We start from the raw sequence: 25957 nt of genomic DNA on the forward strand, positions 1-25957 counted from the left end.
CCAAATTATATATTTTAAAACGATGTTGGATCAAATTATGTATTTTAAAACGATGTTGGATGTGTTATTTGAATATATGAAATGTCGTATAATATAGTCACAGTGGCATATTATGTAACTCTTTTAGTAAATGTTGGTCAATTATAAATAGATGCTGAAAATGTATGTGGTACTGACACATCAGCAATAATGACAAAATTGTGAATATAATACCAATTAAAGGTTATTCTTCTAAAATGATTCTCTATTAATAAGAAAGAGATATTATCGCAGCCTAACCTCTTGATGTCACGTATGCAACTTCCTCCCTCCGTATTTATAACTTCCTCTTTTTATAACTGTCATTTATTTTATGACATCAAGTTGCATATTTACATAACAAACGGATGGAAGTTGTGGGAGTGATAAATTTGTATATTTCATAATCTTTTAAATATATAAACTATCATGTAATATAAATTTGTATATTAACAAGTTGTAATAATCTTTTATTTATAACTTTAAAAAGAGCGGATATATCTATGTGATAAATTTGTATATTTCATAATCTTTTAAATATATAAACTATCATGTCATATATAACTACCAATTAATAAAATTAATATATGAAAACAAAGCATGAAAATTTAATTAAAAACATATAATTTCATCTATTTAATTACTATTTGATTTTTTAAAAAAAATTATAACTATACTTTGTTTTTTTAAATGTAATATTTGCTTACGAATAAAGTACAAATTTAATGTGTGAAAAAACTATGACACAAGTGTATTTTATTCGGGGTAGGTGCGGGTTGGTAGATTTTGGATTGCGGGTATCCGTCAACCCGAAAAATATTTAAAAAATGAAAAAAAAGTTTAACTTTTTTAAAATATGATAATTAAAAATTTTAAAAATTATTATAAATATTATTTTTATCTTTTTATAATAATTAAATTAATAATTATTTTTAAACAAATTATAACCTGCGGATAACCGCAAAATTAAATAAGGTGGTGTTGGTACAAATTATTTGTTTACGGGTTGTGCGGGTAGCATTTTTTGACCAAAAAAGTTGAAATTTGCGGGTTACGGGTTCGACCGGATCAATTTTTAAATTGCTATTATTTAATAAAATATATTTTAGTTAAGATTTATACACAAATATGATTACAAAGAAAAACAAATATAATGACAAAAAAACAGAAATATGAAAATTAAATTAAAACAAAAAATTATATCCGCCCTTTAAAAGGCGGATCAGAATCTAGTTTTTACCATTAAAACCCTAAGGTAAAAACCTAATGGAAGTTATAAGCCAGACTAATGGAGATCGATATCAAAATAAAAAGTTTGTTCATAACCATTTTGCCAACACCACACAAGACCAATCATCGACTTATGCAATTATAAAAAAAAAGCAAAAATTAAAAGAAAAAGGCAGAAATTATTTTGAAAATTACAATAAAACGCTTGGAACATGCTCTTACTTTTTCTTCGCCAGCCGGCTATCGAATCATTCCTCGCCAGATCAGCATTGTAATTAGAGCCTTTTGTCCTTTTGTAGAACCCGACGTCGTTTCTTAACCATGACGCAAAATGCCTGTATAGGATACGTATCACACGCGTATATACGCTCCGTATAAAAACTTTATTACTTGCTCTCTCTCGAAGAAAGGCAAAACACAGTTTGGGTCAAAACTTTCCATTTTATTACACAGAAACAAAATTTCGTAGATCGTTAAAAGAAGGAAACCAAATCCCCTCTCTCCCCCAATTCAATTCAAGCATCGTCCTTCCTCAGATCTGATCCCCCCCCCTCGATTCATCCGCCATTCTTCGAAAGGGTATGTATGGTTTCTTCTGATTTGTTAACTTTGATCTTAATTTCAACGAGATGGGTTCTGATTCCGACAAGTTTGTTTTTTGATTGGTGTAGGGTGTTGATTGGTGCTAAATCGGGAAAGAAAAATGGCGAGTAGGATGGATCAGGAATACGATTATTTGTTTAAGATCGTGTTGATCGGAGACTCGGGTGTGGGGAAATCGAACATCTTGTCCAGATTCACGAGGAATGAGTTTTGCTTGGAATCCAAATCCACCATCGGTGTCGAATTCGCCACCAGAACTACTCAGGTCTCTCTCTCTCTCTCTCTCTCTCTCTTAAACAACAAGATCATTGTTCATTTTTCACCTGATTTAGTATATAAGGCTTAGAGTTAGAGATGATGTGACTTTTAGGGATATGCTTCTCCCATATGAGGTTTTCTACTTTCTCAGCTTGTGACATTCACATTCAATTCAATTATCCTTTACATGACATTTATGCATTTTGGTTTACCCGCACCATCACCATAGTTTAGAATTATTTGGTCGGACTTTGGGGTTAGTTTAAGGAGTATATACCGTTTGGTGTCCACGACATGATCACAGGTGTGGGGGTTACTGAAAGGAATTTTTGATCTTAGAGAGAATCTTAGATGAGCTGGACATTAAGTCTTGACCGATGCTATTGCTCAATTTTTAAGACCTATTATTGGGATGGTCGTGAGAGCCAATTTGATCAAAGAAAATAAGATTCTCACAACTTGTCCTCAATAATTTTGTTGCTTATTCTGATTATTATTATTATTTTTTTCATATCTCATGCATGACTTTGTCCAACCTTTTAACCCTCTCTTAAGTCAACCAATAAACTTTACAAGAAAGATAATTTTATGATAGATTATACCACGTAAGTAGCTCTTAACAATTAGAGATGATTGTTGAAACTTTTGTTCATAGTCATGAGGTCTAACTGGTTGTTGTTACTCAAATGGATTCACAGGTGGAAGGAAAGACGATCAAAGCTCAGATCTGGGACACTGCAGGCCAGGAGAGGTACAGAGCCATCACCAGCGCTTACTACAGAGGCGCAGTGGGTGCACTCCTTGTCTACGACATCACCAAGAGGCAGACATTTGACAACGCCCTGAGGTGGCTGCGCGAACTCAGAGACCATGCTGATTCCAACATCGTCATCATGATGGCTGGGAACAAATCCGATCTCAACCACTTGAGATCCGTTGCTGAGGAGGATGGTCAGAACCTGGCCGAGAAGGAAGGTCTCTCTTTCCTGGAGACGTCTGCTCTCGAAGCTACGAACGTGGAGAAAGCGTTTCAGACCATCTTAGGAGAGATCTACCACATCATAAGCAAGAAGGCACTGGCTGCACAAGAAGCAGCTGCAGCTAACTCCGCGATTCCGGGGCAGGGAACTACGATTAACGTCGATGACACGTCTGGAGGCGTGAAACGAGGTTGCTGCTCTACCTAAAACGAAAAGGTAATAATATATGTTTTCTGGCTTATCATCCCAAGATTCAAAACTTTTGTTTTCTGGCTTATTCCTTATCCCAAGATTCGAACTTTTGTTTTCATTGGCTCCTCCTCTTTCATTTCAACTTTTGGCTCATGCAAGACCATGTAGAATACTTGTCAACTTACTCTGTTTTTATTTTTTTTAATGCTCTTCGGCTGTGTTCATTTTAAAAGCTTGTGAGATTCTGTATTCAGTAAAGCTTTGTTGGTAGTATACTTGGAATCTCTTCTTCCTGCGTTGCTCTGTTATCAACATTCCATCTCCGGTATTAGAACGGTTTGTCTTTGGCTTGGTTTATTCGAATCGTTGGTGGTTCATTTCTTATCAATGTATCCCCTTCCTTTTTCTTTTCCTGTCATCTATGAATTGCATTAACTTGAACTGAAGTAGACCAAGGACCCATAACATACTTCTACCTTCTTTTCTACTTATCTGAAGCTAGTCTATACCCCAAAATACACCAAAAAGACTGAGCACCAAAAAACATACATACCAATAGCCTTTTCTGGAGAACAATAAACAAGAAGAGGGCTAAAGTTTCTCACAAACGAAGATTTCATCTAGCCATAGAAGCTGATCAGCAACTACATAAGACTGCAACTGATTGGTTGTGATGACATTTTCACACATGTCTCTAGTGATATAAATGATTTACCATCAAAGATCAGAGAATTTCTATTTTTCCGGAGAAACCACATGATCAATGGGAATGATCTGATCATCTCTTTCGACACACATCTCTTTTAGCCAAAGAAATTAAGTAGTGGTAGTTTGAGAAAAGGGATGATTGAATTGACTAAAACCACCTTCAGGGACCAGAATATTCGAGAGGGTCCATACTTGTATTGCCACTGAACACGAGAAGAGAATATGATTTGGTGATTCACCAAGAAATCCACACAGTTGACAGCACGGATCGAGCTTCACTCCTCTATGCAATAGGAGTTCCCCAGCTGGTAGGAAGTTTTTAATCTTCATGGAGGGCTCCACTTTCCACACAGATTCCTTTAGACCATTCAATGATGGTTGAGCCTCAGCTGCTTTTCCTCTGAAACACTCATATGTTCATAAAGCCAGTACCCAAATTTAACAGAATAACACCCGTGTTTGTTATGCATCCAAGTCCAATAGTCCTACTCCTCATCCTCCACCACTGGTTTCATTTTGACAATACGCTGAACATCTTCATGGTTGAATAACTCTTCCAGCTTCTTGCCACCAGGTCCAGGAGATCAGACACACTCAAGACAAGGAAATTCTTCATGAGTGGGCATTCGCATCTCTTTGACTACAGTCCAAGCTTCAGACTAAACAAATATGGATTTCCCATTTCTAACTTGCTTCTGAATGCTTTTCCTCAATAGCTCTTTACTATACATACTGTTGCCTATAAACCGTTGCCTGTAAGAACTCAGACTTAGCGTAGTAGTGACTTTTGAAAAGACGAGCAAACAGAGACATTGCATAAACAGTCATTACCATTGTAACCGCCTTGAGCAGAATTTCTTTACTCACATGAGATAGACACTGAACAAAGTATCCAGAGTCCAGACAATCTATCCTTCAACATATCATATATATATAGGGCTAAGATCTCTGTTTTAGATCCACTAAAACACTCTGATAACCGGAGATAAGTGTCTGTCCCACCTTTTCTTTTGAGATTCCTGTAATCCCTTTCAGTCTTTCACGACCTCTTTAACATCTGCCTCACGATTTGAGTTAATTAACCTTTTGTCCAGTGTATTCCCTTCCTAAATCCTTTTTTATGTTGCACATAAAATGCTACTAATAAATATTTTATTTGAAAAACAAGGGTTCTACTAATGCTACTGATTTATGGAAAACTAGATACAGAACATTTTTTTCTAGCCAGTTACAAAAAAAAACATTTTTTCTACATTCAAAGTCAATATTACGAATCTTTTGGTGAAAAAGTAGAGATTGTGAATCAGATATGCTCTGTCTTTCAACTAATAGAAACAAAAATTAAAAGAATGGAACGAGGCTTAATTGGAGAACCGACCAGATGAATACAGACAATGACAAAACATGGACAAGAGATAAAAGGAGTGGTGGAGAAAGAAGAGAAACGTCAGATCAGCCGACTTGCACAATATACCCAATTGCATGCACGAAAATGTGTTCACAATAATAAACTAATGGACTACTAGATTTTGACCCGCCCTTTAAAGAGCGGATATATTTTTTGTTTTAATTTAATTCTCATATTTGTGTTTTCTTTATGATTATATTTATATTTTTTTATAATCATATTTGTATGAAAATGTTAATTAAAATATATTTTATTAAATAATAGCAATTTAAAAATTGATCCGGTATACGTTCGGTTATGGCTTGGTTGCCGGTCGAACCCGCAAACCCGCGGATTTCAATTGTATTTTGGTCGAAAATATAATCCGCACAACCCACATACAAATAATTTGTACCCACACCCGTCCCATTTAATTTTGCGTTATCCGCGAGTTATAATTTTTTAAAAAAATAATTTTTTAATTTAATTATTATAAAAATATATTTATAATAAAATTTATATATTTTAAAAAATTTATATTGTTCTTTTTAAATTACCATATTTTTAAAACAGTGTTTACTTTTATTTTTATTTTCATTTTTAACTACCTTTCGGGTTAGCGGATACCCACAATCCAAAATTTACCAACCTGCTCCCACCCCGAATAAAATACTCATAACCCACATTCGCAAATCAATTTTTTCAAAAATTATATTAATTAAATTATTATTAAACACAAATATAAAAGTTAAATTTCTCCAAAAAATAAAACAAAATATATACCCGCTCTTTGAAAGGACAAATCAAAATATAGTTTATTCTATTAAAATAAGAATATAACCTATTGATAAATATTATATTTAACTATGTATTTCATTTATTTAAGAGACTATTTTATCAATTTAAATTAATATTAAACATAGATATAATTAGAAAAAAACTTAAATATAAAACTTAATTTTTTCAAAAAAAAAAGAAAAGAAACAAACTTGTTTTTTGGAGGGCAGATGTCATATATAAAGATGTTGACAGTGCAAATACTGATCATTTACCAGCTTTGTGCATAGAGGTGCTTCCACTTTTAGAGCACGTCACGTGTTCGAAACAACTACAGCACTTTTGTTTTTTTTCTAAATAATTTCTTTAATGAATGGTTTTATTGTAAATAAATCGTCGTCTTCTTTATGATAACTTGTAGGTTTCTGCAAAAACATTTCCATAGTCGTCATATAAAAGTATCATTATAAACTGCAATATTGTGTTTTTCTTTCAGATCTTTCATCAATTTTGTAGATCTGGTATATAAATTCCATTCAAAACCTAGAAAATGGATTATTTTTAGAAAACCAATTTATTCATCGAATTTGACAAATCACCACGGTAACTCTCGGCTCCATGGCCGAGTAATCGATCACCATGCCCACGTTTCTGAACCTACAAATATGTCTGTTTTGTGATTAAACCTATGCAAGTTTGTGTGTTGTATTATACTTGCACAAATTATTAGTTATATGAAATTGTACCGTCAAAAAAAAAAACTGTACTCTTTGAAACTAAAATTAGTCGACAGTTTGAGAGGAAGTGAGTCCCGCATAATATGGAACTGAATTAGTGGTTTACAATATTTTTATAAAATGCATAATTATCATTTATTATTGATATTTAATGGACAGTTATAAAATTTAAAAAGTGGACACAACTTTATAAAAAGTAGACACAACTTTTAGTCATGCGGAAGAATTAATAGAATAGATAAAAGGAGTTTAGGTTTTTCTCAAATTAAATATTAAATCGTAAACTATTCTAAAATTTTTAAATTGTTTTTTCCTAAGTTTACAGATTTAGTTAAGCTGAAACTTATTTCGTTTCATTATAACTGTCAATGTGTTAAATTTGTTTTACTATAATTATCATTTGTATTTTCAATGCTGTGTTATATTTTTTTTACTTTTATCCTTATATTTTAGTTTATAAGTTAATAAAATGAAATAAAATAAAAATACTAATTAAAGATGTATTTAAAAATTAATAATTTTAATATATTTAAAAAATTAATAAGTTTTAATATATGTGAAAAACTTATAATAAAACGGAGAGAGAGTATATCTATTAATGTTGACAAAAAAAAAGAGTATATCTATTAATATATATATTTTATATGAGAAGGGACAAAAGAAACAAAAGTTAGCCCAAGGAGAGATGGCCAAATCATTATTCGGTAAACGCAGACATCAATCACACTAAAACGAAATATTTATAAGAAGCCAAATAACTTTACTCGGCGATCGAATCTTGTCCGAAAGATTTGAAACTCTTTTGGAAGATCGTAAGGTTAGTGGACGGGGGGGGATGGCGCAAGGAAGCATGGACCCTGATGCTCTGGACGATATCATTCGGCGTTTGCTTGATTACAGAAACACAAAGCCAGCAGGGACAAAGCAGTCTATGATGCTCAACGACTCTGAGATCCGACAGCTTTGCGTTGTCTCCAAACAGATATTCCTTCAGCAGCCCAGTCTCCTCGAGCTCGATGCCCCCGTCAAGATCTGTGGTAACATATATATCTTATCTCTTTCCACCTTCCTGGTTTGTTTGTTTTACTTTTGAGATCTGAGATTCTTGATCAAAAAAGTTTGTTTGTTTGTTTTTTTCAGCAACCAATAACAATCTTGTTTAGTTTTGTGGAAAGTGTTAATAGTTTAGAAGAAATAATAATATGTTTAGGCTATTAACGAATAGAATTGAAGTTTTTTTTAGGAATGTAGAGAGTGGATAAGAGACAGTGATGATTAGCATCTCTCTCTCTCTCTCTTGGAAGAAAGAAAAGCAAAGGAGAGAAAAAATATTATTACATTAACCTCTTGAGTTTACACTAAACCACGTGTTAGTGGTCCGGTGGTAACATACATTGTAGCGTTGCTAAGCAAACTGAGTTCAAATCCGCCTACACTCAGATATCTCTTAGCATGTGACTACCAGTGATTTAACATTCCCTCACCGGAGAGCGTACTTAATGATGTAGTACTTTACTGCTATCTTTATTTTCCTTTAAACATTGTTTGGTTATGCTTCCTCTGTGTTTTGTTTTGTTTGTTACAGGTGATATTCACGGTCAATACTCAGATTTACTGCGACTTTTCGAGTACGGAGGATTCCCACCTGCAGCAAACTACTTGTTCCTAGGAGATTACGTAGACCGTGGGAAGCAGAGTTTGGAGTCTATCTGTCTTCTCCTTGCCTACAAGATCAAATACCCCGAGAACTTCTTCCTCTTGAGAGGAAACCACGAGTGCGCATCTATCAACAGAATCTACGGTTTCTACGACGAGTGTAAACGGAGATTCAGCGTCAAGCTCTGGAAAGTGTTTACTGACTGTTTCAACTGTCTCCCTTTGGCTGCTGTCATAGACGAGAAGATACTTTGTATGCACGGTGGTCTCTCTCCTGATCTCACCAGCGTCGAGCAGATTAAGAACATCGAGCGTCCGACTGATATTCCAGACTCTGGTTTGCTCTGTGACCTTCTTTGGTCTGATCCTAGTAAAGGCGTCAAGGGGTGGGGGATGAATGACCGTGGCGTCTCCTACACTTTTGGTGCTGACAAAGTCGCCGAGTTTCTAATTAAAAACGATATGGATTTAGTCTGCCGTGCCCACCAGGTTTTGTATATATCATTGTTTTGTTTTCTTACTAGCTGCGAAATATCGATTCTAATTATATGATGTTACTTACTCTCTACAGGTTGTAGAGGATGGGTATGAGTTCTTTGCTGATAGACAGCTTGTGACTATATTCTCTGCTCCAAACTACTGTGGTGAGTTCGACAATGCGGGCGCTATGATGAGCGTCGATGAAAGTTTGATGTGCTCTTTCCAAATTCTTAAGCCTGCCGATCGAAAGCCAAGGTTCTTCTGAAACACACATACGAAACCGTTGGACTTCCCACTTGCTACCTTGGTTGGTTTCATCTGAAATACTGTTAGTTAAAAAAAAAAAGTTCTCTCATCTCAGACTAAGTCCATGACTAAGCTTTGATCGCATCTGTAAGAGTTTTGGATTTACCAATAGTGACTCATTTGATGTACAGAGACCTTTTTTAAGAGTTTGTAACAATTTTTTTTCCATGTTTCATTCATCATAATTATGACCTTTCCTGTCGTTGAAAGTGGTTATCAGCACGTAATATATGGAGGAAGTCTCTCTCTCTCTCTCTCTCTCTCGTATGTGCATTTTCAGTCCTTCCCAACACGATTTTACATCTCTGCCACTTCTTTTGCTTGTTATCTTTTTTCTTCAACCCAAAATTTGCTCTCTTTTATACTCCTTTGAATACCTTAGTTGATCTATACATTATATTATATCAGGGACAGACTGCAAGGGCACTGCAGTTTCATGGATTCTAAGTAGAACAGAGGGACTAATTAGCATTAATCGTAGCTGTGGTTTTCTTGGAGCTGAGATCTGTTTTTATCAGTCCCATTGCAGACCATGATGATGAAGCAAACTCTAGTGGAGAAGAAGCTGCACTACGAAAAGCTCATCAAGCTTCTTTTTTTGTTCATTAAAACCTTTCACATTTTGAAGATAGATGGACTTCTCAGTCTTTTCTGTCTCAAGTGTTCTTCCAAGATTCAGGTTTTCAGCCATATGAAAGTTCCAATTTAAAACACAGTTACATCCAAAAATTAAACTAGTAAAGTTCTTTTGGTATTCCGTTTGCTTGTTAAGCAAGATAGTAGTTTTCTTCTCCTATATTCATTCCAACCTTCACCACTGACACCACTAGATGAGAATTTTATTTAAAATCCGTCGCAGTATGAAGGATAAAGGGTACATAAATACAGCGAAAGGAGAATCGATCAGGATCAACCAAGAACTTGAGTTAGTGTGAGGACTGTCACTTGTTTACAAAGTTCATCTCGAAAGTTTGTGGAAAGGGAGATTTTGGTTGGTTAGAGATGTGAAAACTCATCTCCGCCACTGGTGTAACCCGAAGCTGCTAACTCTACTGGTGAAGCCTTCTTCCCAAAGATTAGAGGTGACATGTTCGAGTTTGGCAGTTGAGAGGGAAGAGAATAAATAACCGGCTTTTGTCCTGCTACAATGAGAGATTTTGAATTTCAGCGCAGAACTTTTTGAATTCAAAAATTAAAATAAGATAATGGATTGTGTTCTTGTGGAGATTAGTGGTAATACTTAAGGGACTCCATACGTTTGCTTGTGAATAATGCAAGTGATAACAAGCAGGTTAGGCTTTTATAAATTTTCCTGTAATATATGTGCCATCAATAATTGTTATTTAAGTGTTTTTTTTTATTTTGCACTCCATATATCTATTCAACAAAAAAGGAAATGTCGTAAAGAAAGAAAAACAGAAAAAAAGGAAATAACAAAATATAAGAAAAAAAGGAAAACTAGAGAAAACCTAATTAACAAAAAAAAGGAAAACTCCATGAGGATCAAACATGCACTATAAAATAGAGTAGTAGCCAAGAGGAGTATTCATTCAGTTTAATTTGTCTATACACACATAAATACAAAAGATTAAGAGCCATCAAAGATGACACTCGCTGAGATCTGTTTCTTCCCAGTTTCGTTTATCTACGGTGTGATAAGAATCATAGGATATTTGAGCGGCTGGAATAACGTTTCAAAGACGGCTGATTTCAAACCGAGCGGTTTAGGAACGGGATGGATTTGCGTCATCTTGTTAGTCATCGTCGCTGCGATCTTCTTCAACGAAAACAGTGATCGAATTTTGCAATCTCTACTTAAACATGGGTTTGCGATCTTTTCAGTCGCCCTAATCTTCTTCATCACGCTTTATCTCAAAGGCAATTTTAGCGTCTGGAATAACGTTTCGAGCGGTTTAGGAACTGGATTGATTTGCGTCATCTTAGTCTTTGTGACCGTGATATATCCTCTTACTCAACAACAGTGAACGACTTGTGCAATATCTCGGTGAAAGGCGCGCGCTGACGGGTTTCGGATTTTAGAAATCTTTTTTTTTTGTATGTCTCCTCATGTTTTGTCACAAAATTAAAGCGTTGCTCCTTTTGTAGGTAGATATGTTTAGAGCTTCAGATTTTCCATTGAATTTTTGTAATCATGTTGCAATATTGGAACGGCTAAAAAAAGAACAATGTTTTATATATATACATTGACAATATGAACACTAGTGGATCTGAGAATATCTCTCTCATATTAGAAATCTCTTACAGATATATTTAATCCGACTTATTCGACGTCATACACGATTTGAGACAGATCAGTTACTATCTACCCAACTCACGTGACTCAACGATTGCTGGGCTGCACTGTTTGTTCACACACCATAGTAAGAAACCTTGAGCCTCAAGAACATAATCTTCTTTGTTTCTTAAGCTCTGCAAAAATGCACACGCAACCTAAAGTTGAATCTTCCCTATATATTGTGAAGATCACAATATCTTCGCTACAAATATTGTGATGATCACACCAAATTCTTTTGTCTGCCAGCTAGCCAAAACAGCGAGGATATTAATTCTTGTCCACGCCATACTCTGTTTAATGGTTTTTATTTTCTTCACCGGTGTTAATACCTCTTTCAGCTTGCGTATCACTTCATTTGTAGGATTTACGAACATGCTCTAGCATGCTCGAACTCTAGAGCTTTCAGATTGTTCTGAGTTTTGTCAGCCTTGCCAATTTTGAAAAAAAAAATTCAAGCTTAACCAGTTCAACTACAAACCAAGTTCTCGTAAAATCCGACCGCATATGTTACATTTTTGTCTCAAAGTCTTTAAACAAACTGCCTTTGATGCAACTTTTAATAAAAACTACCTTTGATGCAATCGAATACACATTACGCAAAACATAAATTCTCAAGATTATTATCATATAAAGATTATTAGTTTTTTTATTAAAGCAAGGAAATGCTCAACAAAGAGAAGTAAAATACTGTGTGACATTATTGTTATGTTTTGGGTATAATAGAAAGCGAAATTAACAGAACAACAATGGGTTCAACATTTGAATTTCATGCAGACCTCTCTGTCTAGCGCACAATGATCCGGGTCACTATAGCAGCACCAACAATTTCTCACAAGGGGATTGCCATAACAATTGGATCTGATACACTGTGGGACATATATTTTGCTTGATCTCCCTATCTCTCTTTACTCCATCCTCCCACCTAAACATTGATTGGTAAAGCACAAATCAAACTAAGGACGAAAAAAAAATATGCTAAATATACATACATGTGTGAAGAAAATTATATACATTGATGCAGAGAGAAGAGGCATAGCAGGATAATACAAACGAGAGTTATTTGTGTTGATTTCATGGTTTCGCTATCTAAAACAATTGTTTCTTGAATTTGTTAGTCTTGCTGTTGTTGGGTATTTGTAAAATACAAAGCTTAAACAATTACAATATACATATATAGAGAGAGGGATAGCTGAATCAATTTCAATTAGGCACGACAATTTCGTAACTCGTAAGAAATCTTCTTGATATATTTTGGTCAATCTTCAACCATCTTCATATTAAGTATAAGTAATTTTGTTTTTTAAAAGGAAAAAAAATCAGTGATTATTACTTGGTTGAATCTATCGTTATGTGACTTTATATTGTTGTGCCATTACAAAAATTTTGACCAAGATCTAGCAAAAAGTTGACTAGAAATTTTTTTTGCTAACTTTAATATTAGTTTTATCAAAAAATATTTAAATTTGTTATTATACATACAAATGCATTTGTATTTTATTTGTAATAATAGCTAGATACAATTAAAATTAATGTCAGTATAATTTGAAAATAGTTAAGTGTGCATCCTTTAATACTTTTAGTTCTCCAATTACATTTAACAATTATTTTTTCTTATTACTAAATTCACATATTTATATTTCTATACTAATGTTTGAACATAGTAATTTGTAATAACTTTTTAAATTGAAGAAAAATATTATGTATATAATTATCAAAACGTAAAACTAAATATTATTTTTAAAATTGTAGATACTAAAAAGGTATTGAAATTACAAAATTATAATTTAAAAAAGCTGCATGAAATTTTGAGGAATTTTTTTAGTAATAAAAATTATATAGTTATAAAATATTAAATAATATTTCAAACATTGTAAATATTATTATATTTCTTTCTGCTATTTTATTATTTTTATTATATTAATGAGATGATATATGAGATATTACCATATTGTAAAAAGTTTACAAAAATTATAAATCAACATTAAATGTAAATGTTCATGTCACAATTAACTTTAAACCATATCATCATTGTTAATATGTCATGTCATTATTTTTCTTTTAAATCCAATGTAATTATAACACATTACAAATCACTTTTCAAATAATATCTAAGAGATAGAAAATATATGAACAAACCATAAATCAATAAACAATATATAAGTTAATGAAAAAAACTCTACAAACAACAAAAGAACTATATTTTCTTTGCTCTTGCAATTGTCACATATTCATTCCGTTCCAAATTAGATGATGTTTTAAAAAAATTGATGTTTCAAAATATATGATATTTTAGTATTTCTATATTAATTTTAGTTTTATTGAAAATTGTGTGCCAATGATATTTTCATAATTTTTTTTGATGATTGGTTGAAATAATTTTTGTTTTAATGATATTTTTAGATAACAGTATATATCTCCATTCTTAAACCAAAACATTAACTATTTTGAAATAGACGTAAATGTCATTCTAATGTTTTTCTTCTTACAAAAAAATATCAATTTACAATTTTAATGCAAATTATATTTATTTTCAGGTAAAAATTAATTGTATTGATTTTATAAATAATTTTATTTGTTTTTTATTTGTCTCAAATACTATATTAGTCAGAGAGATATAATTAATAACAATTTACATGTATTTCGATCTCTTTCTTAATTTATATAGAAACCGAAGTATAACGGACCAGAGTTCACAAGCACTAACTTCAAGGAATTTTGCATTAACTTGGACATACTCATATTTGTCACACCGACATCCTCAATCGAATAGACAAACAGAATCTAAAACGGTGATTAACATGCTAAAAAAAACATCTAGAAGATGCTATAGGAAGATAGGTGGAAGAACTCTCAAGAGTTATGCGTAACCAAAAAGTTCAAGCCGTGCAGTAAGCAATTCGCAATTCCTTTGCAGTAACTAAAAAGTTGAACCAAGTTCATGTGTCCTAGTGTTCCCATTGTAGCAATTTCTGAAACCTACTCTTGCATTCCTTGTTCTAACCATGAGATACTCTTTCAATTGCGATTTCAGAACCAGCAATAAGATCTCCTCTGCAAACCTTGCCGAAACCTTCAGCTCCAAGTACACAATTCTTCTTAAATTCTTTGGTTAGCTTCGTAAAGGGTTCTAAAGGAGAACCTTTGAGGCTATATTCCTATTTATCAAACACATCTGTGCATACCTATTTTGGTTGTAAAAGGTATGTGAATCCCCCTGCTATATCAACTTCTTTCCCTTCCAACTCGTAACATTTTTATGTAAGAATATCTGCTAATTCTGATACAGAGACCAGACTGGTTTTCACCCAATCGGAACATCCACCATTCATCCGTTCTTGATGAGATGCATGTGAGTCTAGTGCTGAACCTTGAAGACGTTTCTCTAGCCTTGGTTGAAGATGGTTGCTCTTGTTAACTTCCTCGGTTGTAGCGCCTCTCCTTCTTCGTCTCTTAGCTGGCTGTCTTTCTAGCTCATTCCTTAGCAGATATCAGCCAAGTGAGCTAAAGGTAATTTGTTGCTTCAATCAAACCAAAACTGACCACAAGATTATAAACAAGAAATTTGCAACATAGAACAACAACCTGTTTATATGAGTTTATCTTCTTCTATAGACTGCCTGATATAGTGAGCGTACCAAAATATCCAATCATCAAAGATCAGAGGTTTCGCTTGACAAGTCTAAGCTGCTACTACAACCCGAAGACACAAGAATGATTAACGAATGACTGTGTTGGAAACGCAATAATATGGACACACACATTGCAACAAGGATTAGCTTTGTAACCAATAAGTATTCTTTACAGACATGCTAATTACAACAACATTTAACAAAGTCTAGTTTTACCACACTGCAGCAAAGAGGTGGCTAGTAATTCCAGAAAATCTGGTCTCTCCGCAACTTCTTTTTGAGATAAACTCCAATCAGCTTTCTATACGTCCACTCTCTCCGATGACCGAACTCCAAAACAGCTTCCGAGCTAAGATGGAAATCTCCTTTCCCCAGCGCTCCAAAGACAAGCGGATCAGTCAAAACAACAGGAGAATCGTCCACGTTCATCCGGTTGTACACGAACTCAAGATTCCTCCCTAGCCTCCTATCCACGTACGCATCGACCACACATCCAAAAGTCACAAGATCCGGAACAATCTCCAACCGCCTCATATGCTCGAGAGTGAGATGCAGATCCCAGAAAAGCGCCATCCTAGAAAACGCGAGAGCACGGATGTTGAAAGTGGTAAGGTCGGGAGAGAAACCTTCCCCTCGCATCTTGATGAACTCTCTCTGCAGGCTCTTCATCTTAAAGTCCGCCGCGTACGACAGCAACACCGAGTTCCATAACAGATCCTCAAGATCTCTCCTCCCAAGACCAACGTCGAAACAAAACTCACGCAGACGATAAAACTTCCTTTCCTTCAAGTATGCTACCAACAAAGCTCTTATCTCTCTTTCCTCTATCACACCAACAGACTTCTTAACCCGGACGTAAGCCTGCTCCATCTTCTCCAACGTACTGTAGCATCTCATAACCGCCTTAGCGGTGGCGGGATCTAAGGAGATTCCGTTAGAATCCAATTCATCTAATGCCTCATCCATCAGTTCCAACTGACCGTTCTTTCCGAAACAGGTGATAGCGAGGGAGGATACGGCGGGGAGGAGCTTGGGATGCCTTGCGGTTACGTCTCTGGTGATTTTCGAAACTTCGTCGAAACGGCCGATCTTCTCGTGAGCGGAGACGAGGTTGGAGATGGTGAGGAGATCGGGGACGAAAGAGCTGTTTAGAATCTCCTCCCAGATGGCGCGCGCTCGAGGGACGGAGCCGTTACGAGCGAAGCAGAGCATGAGAGCGGAGAGCGTTCTGTAGTTAGGAAGCAGGTTGTGTGATTTCATTTGGATGTAAACCTGGTGAGCTTGATCGGGTAGTTTTCTCCGGTTTAGGGATTCGATGAGGGGAGCGTAGTCTACGACTTTGAGGTTTCGACTGGGATCTCTAGAAAGCTGTGCACGACGAAGATAGAGGTACCAATTTGAGAAGAAATATAAGAATAAAAAGGTGACCTCTGATACAAATTTTGTAGGTAGGTTACCTTCCGAGTGATTGGCGAATCTGTAGAGCGAGATAAGAGTTTGATTCGGTGGCTTCTCGAAGAGAGATGGTGCGGTTGTACGAGCCCCGTGGTAAGAAGCGACGCCATTGTTATCGTCTCAGATATGAAGATTCAAGGCGTCCGGTGATGCAGACAAAGACACCAACAGAAAGAGAAGGTTTCATCAAAGTCAGTGCAGAAAAGTGAACAGTACCAAGTTTTATTGCATGTAGTGAAAACTTTAAAGCAAATTTGGCTCATATATTTACATAATTTGCTTGAGGCATTAATTTTATAAATTTTAGTAGTTATAGTTTTACAAATTTTAATTTTAATTTTTTAAAGATTTTTAGTGTTAAAATTCTGCAACTAAGTTTTGTTAGAGTAAAACTCTTAAACTAGATATTTACTGTGAAATTGATTTGTTTTATCGGAACTATAAATGAAAGATCTAATCCATCTAATAAAATTAGTTTAAAGGTTTTTAAGCTAAACACTTAGTTAAAAGTTTAATTTCAGGATTTTTAGCATTAACTTTTATTACAACTGTTTTTATTTAAAAAATCATAATATAATTTGATAGATTCTTATTATTTTGTTTTCTTTTTAAAAGTATATTGAATCTGAAATAATAAAATACTATTGATAGTAATTTATAGGGGTGAATCTAGAAACCACTCGTCATAATAATATATCATAATGACATATGATATATTATTTTAGTAATTAATGATGTAGGTAAAAAGAATAGAAAAACAATAAAAATGGTGTTATAAAAAATGTTGAAAAAAGATTAGTTCTATTTTGTATTTTAATTTTAATAAAGATAGATATATATATATTTTACAGAAGTAAACTAAATGAACGAAAAAAAAAGAGCCTGTGTTAGAATCTTCAGTCTCATTTGTATATAACAGACCTTTTTTGTCAAAGGAATTTCCATTCAAATATTCCAAGTCAAAAGACTTGAGAAACCAGAAACAATGAGTTTGAACAAACAAAATAAAACAAAACAAGAGACTTTAGACTATGAATCTGAGTTTTGGTATAATAGAGAAAAGAGATGATTGAAATAGAAAGTTTCTTTTTTTTACAGAGAGGCTTCGTGGATGACAACACAGATTAAAGAAACCCTCTTTGTTCTTCAGTTTGGTTGAAGCATCTTCCCATGATTCTCTACCTCAACAACTGCAGTTCAACAAACGCATCAGAATGCAAGTGAAGTGTAGGCTTTGTCAAATGGTTAAAACCTATTATTTGAGTTTGAAAACTAGAAGAGAAACTCACTTTCATTCGTGTTGGCTAAAAGGGGACCTTTGTTGCCTGCTGAATTTGGAGCAGATGCCATGTTTGTGGCTCCACCAAATGTAGAAGCCTCAGAGGAAGCTTTGCGAGGACTGATAGCTTTAGTTATCACTTGAGAAAGTGCTCTATCATCTTCCCCAGGCTCAAACTTCTGGCTTATGTATTCTTTCATTGATACGCCTTTGTCCCATACCTGATTAGCACATTTATTCAAGCAGACAAATGATTGTCTGAATCAAACGTGCGGACATAGATGCCAGAGGTAATACATAAAAAACAAGTTATATAGTACCTTAGTGTGTTGCCCAAAAAAAAATAGTACCTTAGTGTTGAAGCCAGCCGGTTGGTTAGTTCCTGCAGTGTTGATTTCTGAAACATCATTTGCCTTCCGTTCTGCTTCTGTTGATTCCGGAAAAGCCATGTCTTGAATCTTTTTAGTTATAGCGTGAGTAGCCTCAGAGACTTTAGCATAAGCAGGTGCTAGCGTCTCTGTTACGGTTTCTGTTACTGTCTTGTTTGGACTAATAGCTTTTGAACCTGTGCAATCCTTGTGTTCTTGTTCAGCGTTGTGACTGGGTGGGAGAACAGACAAGACGTTAGTCTCAGTGATCACAGGAGTTTCCCGGGGATGCTGCCTCGCAGTCTCTTTTAACTCTTCGGGTGCCCTCTTTGATTCATACACTATAAAAATATCACACAAGACGATCGATCAGTCTTAGGCAACTTCAAGAAAACAAAAAAAAAGGTTATTTTTTTTTATGGAGCTTTGCTTTAATTTGATTTACTTGGGGCTCCAAGATATTCAGGATCTACTTCTCCTTCTTCTCTCTCTTTAAGATATTTAGACTTGTCACGTGGTGAAAGTGTCGCATAACCTCCTGCTTGTCTAACTTGGTGGTCTTCTGATCTGCAAAACGGCGGCGACATGGTTGCATCACCACCTTCTTCATCATGTCTCCTCTTGCCGCTGAGACTGTGCTGCAGTTTTTTAGCCTTATCCTTCATTTTGGATAACAAAGATTTCTTATGGTGAGAGTGTTCTTCATGATGCTCATTTTCCTTTCTCGTTGAGCCAGTAGGTGACAACTTTGAAGCTTCACCAGCTGAAATTTTGGTTATGAAAGAAGATCAAATCAAATTAAATCAGATCACTGAGAAACAAACGAAATGGATATTGTGAAACTGTATCATTTTTTGAAAAGTGTTGAGAAGCTAGTACTTGCTGAATGATCAACATGTGTTTTTAAGGTTTCAAGCTCAGCCACCGGATCAAGTTGAGGCGACATCATCTAAAGAAAAGAAAAAGACAAAAAGCCTTGAAAATTTTTCTGTTTGGAACTTTGATTCTCAGATAACATATAAGAGAAGGAAATGTGTGCATGTCCACGAATCTTGTGTCTCCGAGATTCTTGGAAAGACCGTTAAAAGTTGCTTAAACATAGCCATGGCCTCTAATTGAAGAAGCATTTTAAAAAGAAACAAAGTCTCTGCCCTAAATATTCATGTTTGATTTTACCAAAAAAAATAAAAAATTCATGTTCGAGCTGAATCATTGGAGTCGCGTTTGTAGAGTTTGCTATAAAAAAATAATGGAAGCAGACATTACAAATGTGGGAAAATGATCATTTAATGCACACTCTGTTTAACCCAAAAACAGGGTTTTGGATAAATTTAGGAGGTGTTATTGGTTTCTATATTTTAATGGATTTAGAAATCTATATTAAATCTAGTGTTATTGGTTCTATAATTTAAAAATCTATATTCAAATCTAATGTTATTGGTTCTACAATTTTAGATTAGATTTTGAAATCATGTGTTATTCATTAATAAGAATTTGTATAAAGATTTGGTTTACATTTGGATTTCCGTGGATTTGCTAGTGTTTTCCAGATTAAAATACAAAAGGAGCAAATACTGAGGTAAAACCTGTTATTTTGTTAGATTTGTATATTTTCTTGTTTCAATTTATAATCAACGCATTTTCAGTTTATGAAAACAAAACGATACCACTTAGAACTACAACCTCATCAGGAATTACCGTGACATTATAATTAAATTAAATCAAATACTGTTTTCCCAACTTTCCTCATGAATTAATACGTGCAGATTCACCAGCAAAGATCACTTCATCAATATCTGAAATTTTCATTTCTCTGGGAACTCCCAGCGAAAATCTTACATATATAATGGACAGATGCTACATATTGACTTTTCACAAAAGATGTAAGTAAAGTTAAGCTGATTCTCAGTGGTTGCTGACTTGCACGACACTCAAGCTTGACGTTCTCGTTACAGCTCTAAACGAAACATACTTATCTACCAATAAATCTTTTAGCAAAGAAGAAAGCGATCTCCGGCTTGCATCTTCAATCTGGTCACAGTACTTATAAATCCTTTGGGTTGATTTATAAAAACCTGCTAATTTGATTCTAAAATTCATCTAAACTCTTCTGAAATGATTTTAAAATCAGTAAATGTATCAAAGATTTCCAAATCCAAAAATATTTATAAATCTGTGAAACTATCAGAACCAATAACCCCCACTTATATTTGAAATTAAATAAGAAAAAAATAAAAGAAATTGTATTGATCAAAAATTACATTATAAAGATTAGGCGTGGGCGTTCGGGTTTGGATCGGGTGATTCGGATTTTCGGGTTTTCGGATAGAGAGGTATAAAACCCGTACGGATTATTTTGAACTTCGGATCTGGTTAGGGTTTTTAAGGTTCGGATTCGGGTTATTTCAGGTATAACCGAAACATCCAAACTGTGTAACAAATAATAATAAAAATTCCATGTATTCTCGATTTGATACTGTGAAACCAGAAACAACACTATTGAAGTTAAGAGATTGGACAATTTAATATAAAATTATGATATTTCTGATTTGTTATTACATTGATGAACACGAGCTTGTATTATTTTTCTTTGTGTAATTTTTATTTGTATTATCTTGAATAGAAAATGGTAAAGAATTCATATTTTCATCAAAATTAAAGCGACATCAAAATCAAACAGAAATCAAATGTTGGATAATCATGAATGCGCTGTATAAAGAGCAAAGAGAAAACAAAACCGCAAATCTTATGTGTAATCAAACATAAATCAAAATCACAAATATAGTGATTCATACTTGTTTCATAAAATCAGTTTGAGTATGTATTGAACATATACGAAGAAGATGGAGATGACAAGAACTCACTTGTAATTGCTTCTTGCAAATTAAAAAAGGAGAGAAAGATGAATGGAAATGCATAGAAGATGTATGTTTAGGATATATATATTCGGGTACTTCAGATAATTGGATATAACCAATCGGGTCAGGGTATCCGAACTGATTAAATTCTAAACCCGTTCGGATTTTTTTTATAGTTCGGTTTGATTTTCGGTTCGGGTTTTTTCGGATTGGATTCGAGTTCGGACTCGAGTTCGGATATATCCACACCTACAAGCAAGACTTATTTATGACCAAAAACATATTTGCCTCTATATAGACGGAAACATTTTCATACCTTTTCAAATTTACATCGATTCTTGGTTAGTTATGTTCATAATCTTCCATTTATAACTTTTTATTGATTTTTAGTATTTTATTGTTTTTATCGGTATGAACCAAAATAACCAAAGATTCAGATTTATAAAATAACTACAAAAACTAAAAGATATCAAATTTAACCAAGAAAAATTACATCTTATACACAAAACTTTTGTCCTAATTAAGTTAATACCCTAAATCTCATACTACAGTATAATATACTTTTTTATAGACACAAACTTATCACATCATATACATTTTCTTAATTTCATCATTTTTTTAGTATTTTAAACCAATTCACTCTTTAACCAAAACAAAGTGATTTTAAAAAATCGAAACTTTAAGATAAAAAAAAATAAACCAAATTAAATAAATGACAGAAAAAGCACAAATTAAATTGTGTCAACTTGTTAACAAAAAGAAGTTGTGTCAACTCTGAACTAAAAATCGACTACATTGAGGAGATATTTTCCAAATAAGTTGAACCGAATCCACATCAAATACATCTCTGTCTACAGTAGAGTCGATTTTCTAAAATTCGAAAAGTCAATCAAGTGGTTTTGGTTTAGTAGTAAAAAAATTTCGGCTAGAGCTTCTGTCCTGAATTCGATTCGTCTTATCCACCTATAAATATATTTAGTGACGAAAAAACCCGGATTTCCACGAATCTCGCAGTGATTAGTCTTTGGATCTAGAAAATCGTTGGGATTTTACACTACGGTTATAAAAAAAAAATTCGAAAAATTCAAAACAGGAAACTCCGAACCAAAGCAGCTCACCAACCTAAACAGAGGAGTAAAGTTGCCTCGCACGTGCTCAAACTTAGTGATTAATCTATCGCAGTTTCGCATCCTCTGAACTAAAAGCGCGTGCTGTTTCCCCTAAAAAGAACATCACGCTGTTTCTCTGTAAATAGAAAAAGTGAAATGAAGTCTAAAAGATGTGCATAAAACCCAAAATTAGATACCTTTTGCCGAAGGCTTCAGCTCCTAACAGCAGACTTCTCCTCTAAAACCTTATCTTTCCTCACTCTTCTCCGCCCATGGCCGCCTTCTCCGTCAACGGGCAGCTCATCCCGGCGGCGACAAGCTCCGCCACTCCTAACTCCATCTATCCCCGACGGAAATTTCTATCTCCTTCCTCTTCTCGCCTTCCCCGTATCTCCTCCTCACCTTCTCCTCCTCGCGTCCCATCCATAAAATGCAGCAGCAGCAGCAGCTTACCTAGCCGCCGCGATTCAGAATCATCCTCTCTCCTCAAAGACCTAGCCAAACCTCTCGCCGTGGCCTCTGTCTCCTCCGCCGCTTCCTTCTTTCTATTCCGAATCTCGAATCTCCCGTTACTCCTAATCGGAGGCGGCGGAGGAGGAGGAGGAGGCGATGGAAACTTCGGCGGATTCGGCGGTGGTGGCGGCGGAGATGGATTTTGGGGGAAACTGTTTTCCCCGATGGCTGCAGTTGCCGACGAAGAAGAGTCGTCGCCGGATTGGGATTCTCACGGCTTACCTGGCAACATCGTCGTGCAGTTGAACAAGCTGAGCGGTTTCAAGAAGTACAAAGTCTCCGACATCGTCTTCTTCGACCGGAGGAGACAGACCTCGATCGGCGCCGAGGACTCCTTCTTCGAGATGGTGTCGATCCGCCCAGGGGGAGTCTACACCAAAGCTCAGCTCCAGAAGGAGCTCGAAACCCTAGCCACCTGCGGGATGTTCGAGAAAGTCGACTTGGAAGGGAAGACGAAACCGGACGGGACACTAGGAGTCACCATCTCATTCGCGGAGAGCACGTGGCAGTCAGCTGATAGGTTCAGGTGTATCAACGTGGGGCTGATGGTGCAGTCGAAGCCCGTCGAGATGGATGCTGACATGACTGATAAAGAGAAGATGGAGTACTACAGGAGCCTCGAGAAGGATTACAAGAGGAGGATCGATAGGGCGAGGCCGTGTTTGTTGCCTGCGCCTGTGTATGGTGAGGTGATGCAGATGCTGAGGGATCAGGGGAAAGTCAGCGCCAGGCTGTTGCAGAAGATTAGGGACCGTGTTCAGAAATGGTACCATGACGAAGGGTATGCTTGTGCTCAGGTTGTTAATTTTGGGAATTTGAACACTAAGGAGGTTGTTTGTGAAGTTGTGGAAGGAGATATTACTCAGCTCGTTATTCAGTTTCAAGATAAGCTTGGTAATGTCGTTGAAGGTAACACTCAAGTTCCTGTCGTCCGCAGGGAGTTGCCCAAGCAGGTATCTTCCTTTAGTTTAAAAGGTTTTGATAGCTTTAATGAACTCACTTTATCAGGATTGATATATTGGTTTGTTAAGCCTTATAGGTAATAAGTAGTTTAAATGTTAACTTGTCTTTTACAGATCTTCTGTCTGTTAGTTTTAGTGATGGTTATCTATATATTTGTTGACAGCTTCGTCAAGGATTCGTTTTTAACATTGAAGCTGGGAAGCAAGCTCTAAGGAACATCAATTCACTAGGACTGTTTTCTAACATTGAAGTGAATCCACGCCCAGATGAGAAAAACGAAGGAGGCATTATCGTGGAGATCAAACTGAAAGAGCTCGAACAGAAGTCAGCTGAAGTTAGTACTGAGTGGAGTATAGTTCCTGGGCGTGGAGGAGCTCCCACATTGGTATGAATTGCTTTCCTAATTGGATTTAGTACATATTTTAATTTTTTTTTGAAAATTTTAAATGATTTTCTCTTTTTATTTATGTGCGTCAGGCCTCATTCCAGCCGGGTGGGTCTGTTACGTTCGAGCATCGAAACATCCAGGGTCTTAACAGGTCTCTCATGGGTTCAGTGACTACTAGCAACTTCTTGAATCCTCAGGTAAGTGTAGTCAGCTCAGATATTTGATAAGTCTATATATCTGAAACTGTTATTTTTTGACACCATCCATCTATCACTGCTTCTTTGTGCGTTGTAGGATGATCTTTCGTTTAAGATGGAGTATGTACACCCATATCTGGACGGTGTTTACAATCCTCGTAACCGTACATTCAAAACAAGCTGCTTCAACAGTCGCAAACTTAGCCCAGTGTTCACTGGAGGACCAGGTGTTGAGGAAGTGCCGCCAATTTGGGTTGATCGAGCTGGTGTGAAAGCTAACATAACTGAGGTAAGCTTCCCAATACTCAGTGCCGTTGTCAGCCTGTTCCGTCTTACAAACACTTAAAAAAACAAACATATATGTTTTCATTCAGAACTTCACCCGTCAGAGTAAGTTTACGTATGGACTTGTGATGGAGGAGATAACAACCCGAGATGAAAGCAGTCACATCGCTGCAAATGGTCAGAGACTACTACCTAGTGGAGGAATCAGTGCCGATGGACCTCCAACAACTCTCAGTGGTACTGGCATTGACCGGATGGCCTTTCTACAAGCCAACATCACCCGTGACAATACCAAGTTTGTCAACGGGGCTGTTGTTGGAGAGAGGAACGTGTTTCAGGTATATGTTTTAGATGAATAAGAAACGTTCGTTATAATTATATGTCATGTGTATACTCTGTTAGCTTTACACTTTGTTATTTGCTAATCGCAGGTGGATCAAGGGTTGGGAATTGGAAGCAAATTCCCCTTCTTTAACCGCCACCAATTGACTTTGACAAGATTCATTCAGCTGCAGCAAGTGGAAGAAGGCGCTGGGAAGCCACCGCCACCGGTTCTAGTCCTCCACGGACATTACGGTGGCTGTGTTGGAGACCTCCCGAGCTACGACGCCTTTGTTCTTGGAGGTCCATATTCCGTCCGTGGCTACAACATGGGTGAGCTCGGTGCTGCGAGAAACATCCTCGAGGTAAAACAACAAACACACGAAACAACAACATTATCTTACGAAACATGTGTCTGATTTTTTGTTTAATGGATTACAGCTTGGTGCTGAGATTAGAGTACCTGTTAAGAACACGCATGTCTATGCATTTGCTGAGCATGGAAATGATTTGGGAAGCTCCAAGGACGTGAAGGGCAACCCAACGGCAGTCTACAGGAGGATGGGACAAGGTTCATCATACGGGGTAGGAGTGAAGCTGGGTTTGGTACGAGCTGAGTATGCAGTAGATCACAACAATGGGACTGGTGCTCTGTTTTTCCGCTTCGGAGAGAGATATTAAGGTAACGAGAAGTAAGTTCCACTTCAGGCTTTTGTCATTTTCCTCGTTGTTCAAGCCCTTCTGCAACTGTTCTCTCTCTTTTTTTTCTCTTTTTTTTTCAAATAATTGGTTGATGTTAGTGTTTTGCTTGCGTTGTTGAGTTATGCGGAAAATCGGGAAAGAGTTTCTGTATCCTTAACTTACATTGTTAAAGTTTTTAAGTGCAAGTGGATAGACTCGTTGAGCTTCTTTACGATCATTGCTGAAAGTGTATCCTTTGAGATTTGGGGTAAGCAGAACCCAT

The 25957-nt window shown here is 35.8% G+C and overlaps 5 protein-coding genes and 1 pseudogene across 5 annotated transcripts; 3 read left to right on the forward strand and 3 right to left on the reverse strand.

Annotated features, from left to right (window-relative positions):
* Window positions 1-1642: 1642 nt before the first annotated feature.
* LOC108813554 (ras-related protein RABA2c) lies at window positions 1643-3556 on the forward strand. Its single transcript, XM_018586137.2, has 3 exons — window positions 1643-1827; window positions 1920-2116; window positions 2808-3556. Exons 2-3 carry the CDS (start codon window positions 1952-1954, stop codon window positions 3294-3296), a joined length of 654 nt encoding a protein of 217 aa, XP_018441639.1. The 5' UTR covers window positions 1643-1827; window positions 1920-1951; the 3' UTR covers window positions 3297-3556.
* Window positions 3557-7541: 3985 nt separating this feature from the next.
* Window positions 7542-9534, forward strand: LOC108813461 (serine/threonine-protein phosphatase PP1 isozyme 2). The gene is made up of 3 exons (XM_018586025.2): window positions 7542-7927; window positions 8476-9035; window positions 9118-9534. Exons 1-3 carry the CDS (start codon window positions 7726-7728, stop codon window positions 9289-9291), a joined length of 936 nt encoding a protein of 311 aa, XP_018441527.1. The 5' UTR covers window positions 7542-7725; the 3' UTR covers window positions 9292-9534.
* Window positions 9535-12323: 2789 nt separating this feature from the next.
* LOC108808517 (EMBRYO SURROUNDING FACTOR 1.1-like) lies at window positions 12324-12703 on the reverse strand (annotated as a pseudogene).
* Window positions 12704-15388: 2685 nt separating this feature from the next.
* Window positions 15389-16917, reverse strand: LOC108806816 (pentatricopeptide repeat-containing protein At3g42630). Its single transcript, XM_018579013.2, has 2 exons — window positions 16715-16917; window positions 15389-16625 (listed from the first exon to the last, which is right to left on the reverse strand). The coding sequence occupies exons 1-2, from the start codon at window positions 16820-16822 to the stop codon at window positions 15495-15497; spliced, it is 1239 nt and encodes a 412-aa protein (XP_018434515.1). The 5' UTR covers window positions 16823-16917; the 3' UTR covers window positions 15389-15494.
* Window positions 16918-17693: 776 nt separating this feature from the next.
* LOC108810623 (uncharacterized) lies at window positions 17694-19516 on the reverse strand. Its single transcript, XM_018582727.2, has 5 exons — window positions 19239-19516; window positions 18805-19122; window positions 18342-18700; window positions 18002-18212; window positions 17694-17902 (listed from the first exon to the last, which is right to left on the reverse strand). Exons 1-5 carry the CDS (start codon window positions 19306-19308, stop codon window positions 17859-17861), a joined length of 1002 nt encoding a protein of 333 aa, XP_018438229.1. The 5' UTR covers window positions 19309-19516; the 3' UTR covers window positions 17694-17858.
* Window positions 19517-22524: 3008 nt separating this feature from the next.
* LOC108812588 (protein TOC75-3, chloroplastic) lies at window positions 22525-25912 on the forward strand. The gene is made up of 7 exons (XM_018584884.2): window positions 22525-23792; window positions 23966-24187; window positions 24280-24387; window positions 24485-24676; window positions 24762-25010; window positions 25104-25358; window positions 25435-25912. Exons 1-7 carry the CDS (start codon window positions 22599-22601, stop codon window positions 25672-25674), a joined length of 2460 nt encoding a protein of 819 aa, XP_018440386.1. The 5' UTR covers window positions 22525-22598; the 3' UTR covers window positions 25675-25912.
* Window positions 25913-25957: the final 45 nt, after the last annotated feature.

This window comes from Raphanus sativus, chromosome 6 (assembly GCF_000801105.2).
Source record: "Raphanus sativus cultivar WK10039 chromosome 6, ASM80110v3, whole genome shotgun sequence".
Classification (NCBI taxonomy): domain Eukaryota; kingdom Viridiplantae; phylum Streptophyta; class Magnoliopsida; order Brassicales; family Brassicaceae; genus Raphanus; species Raphanus sativus.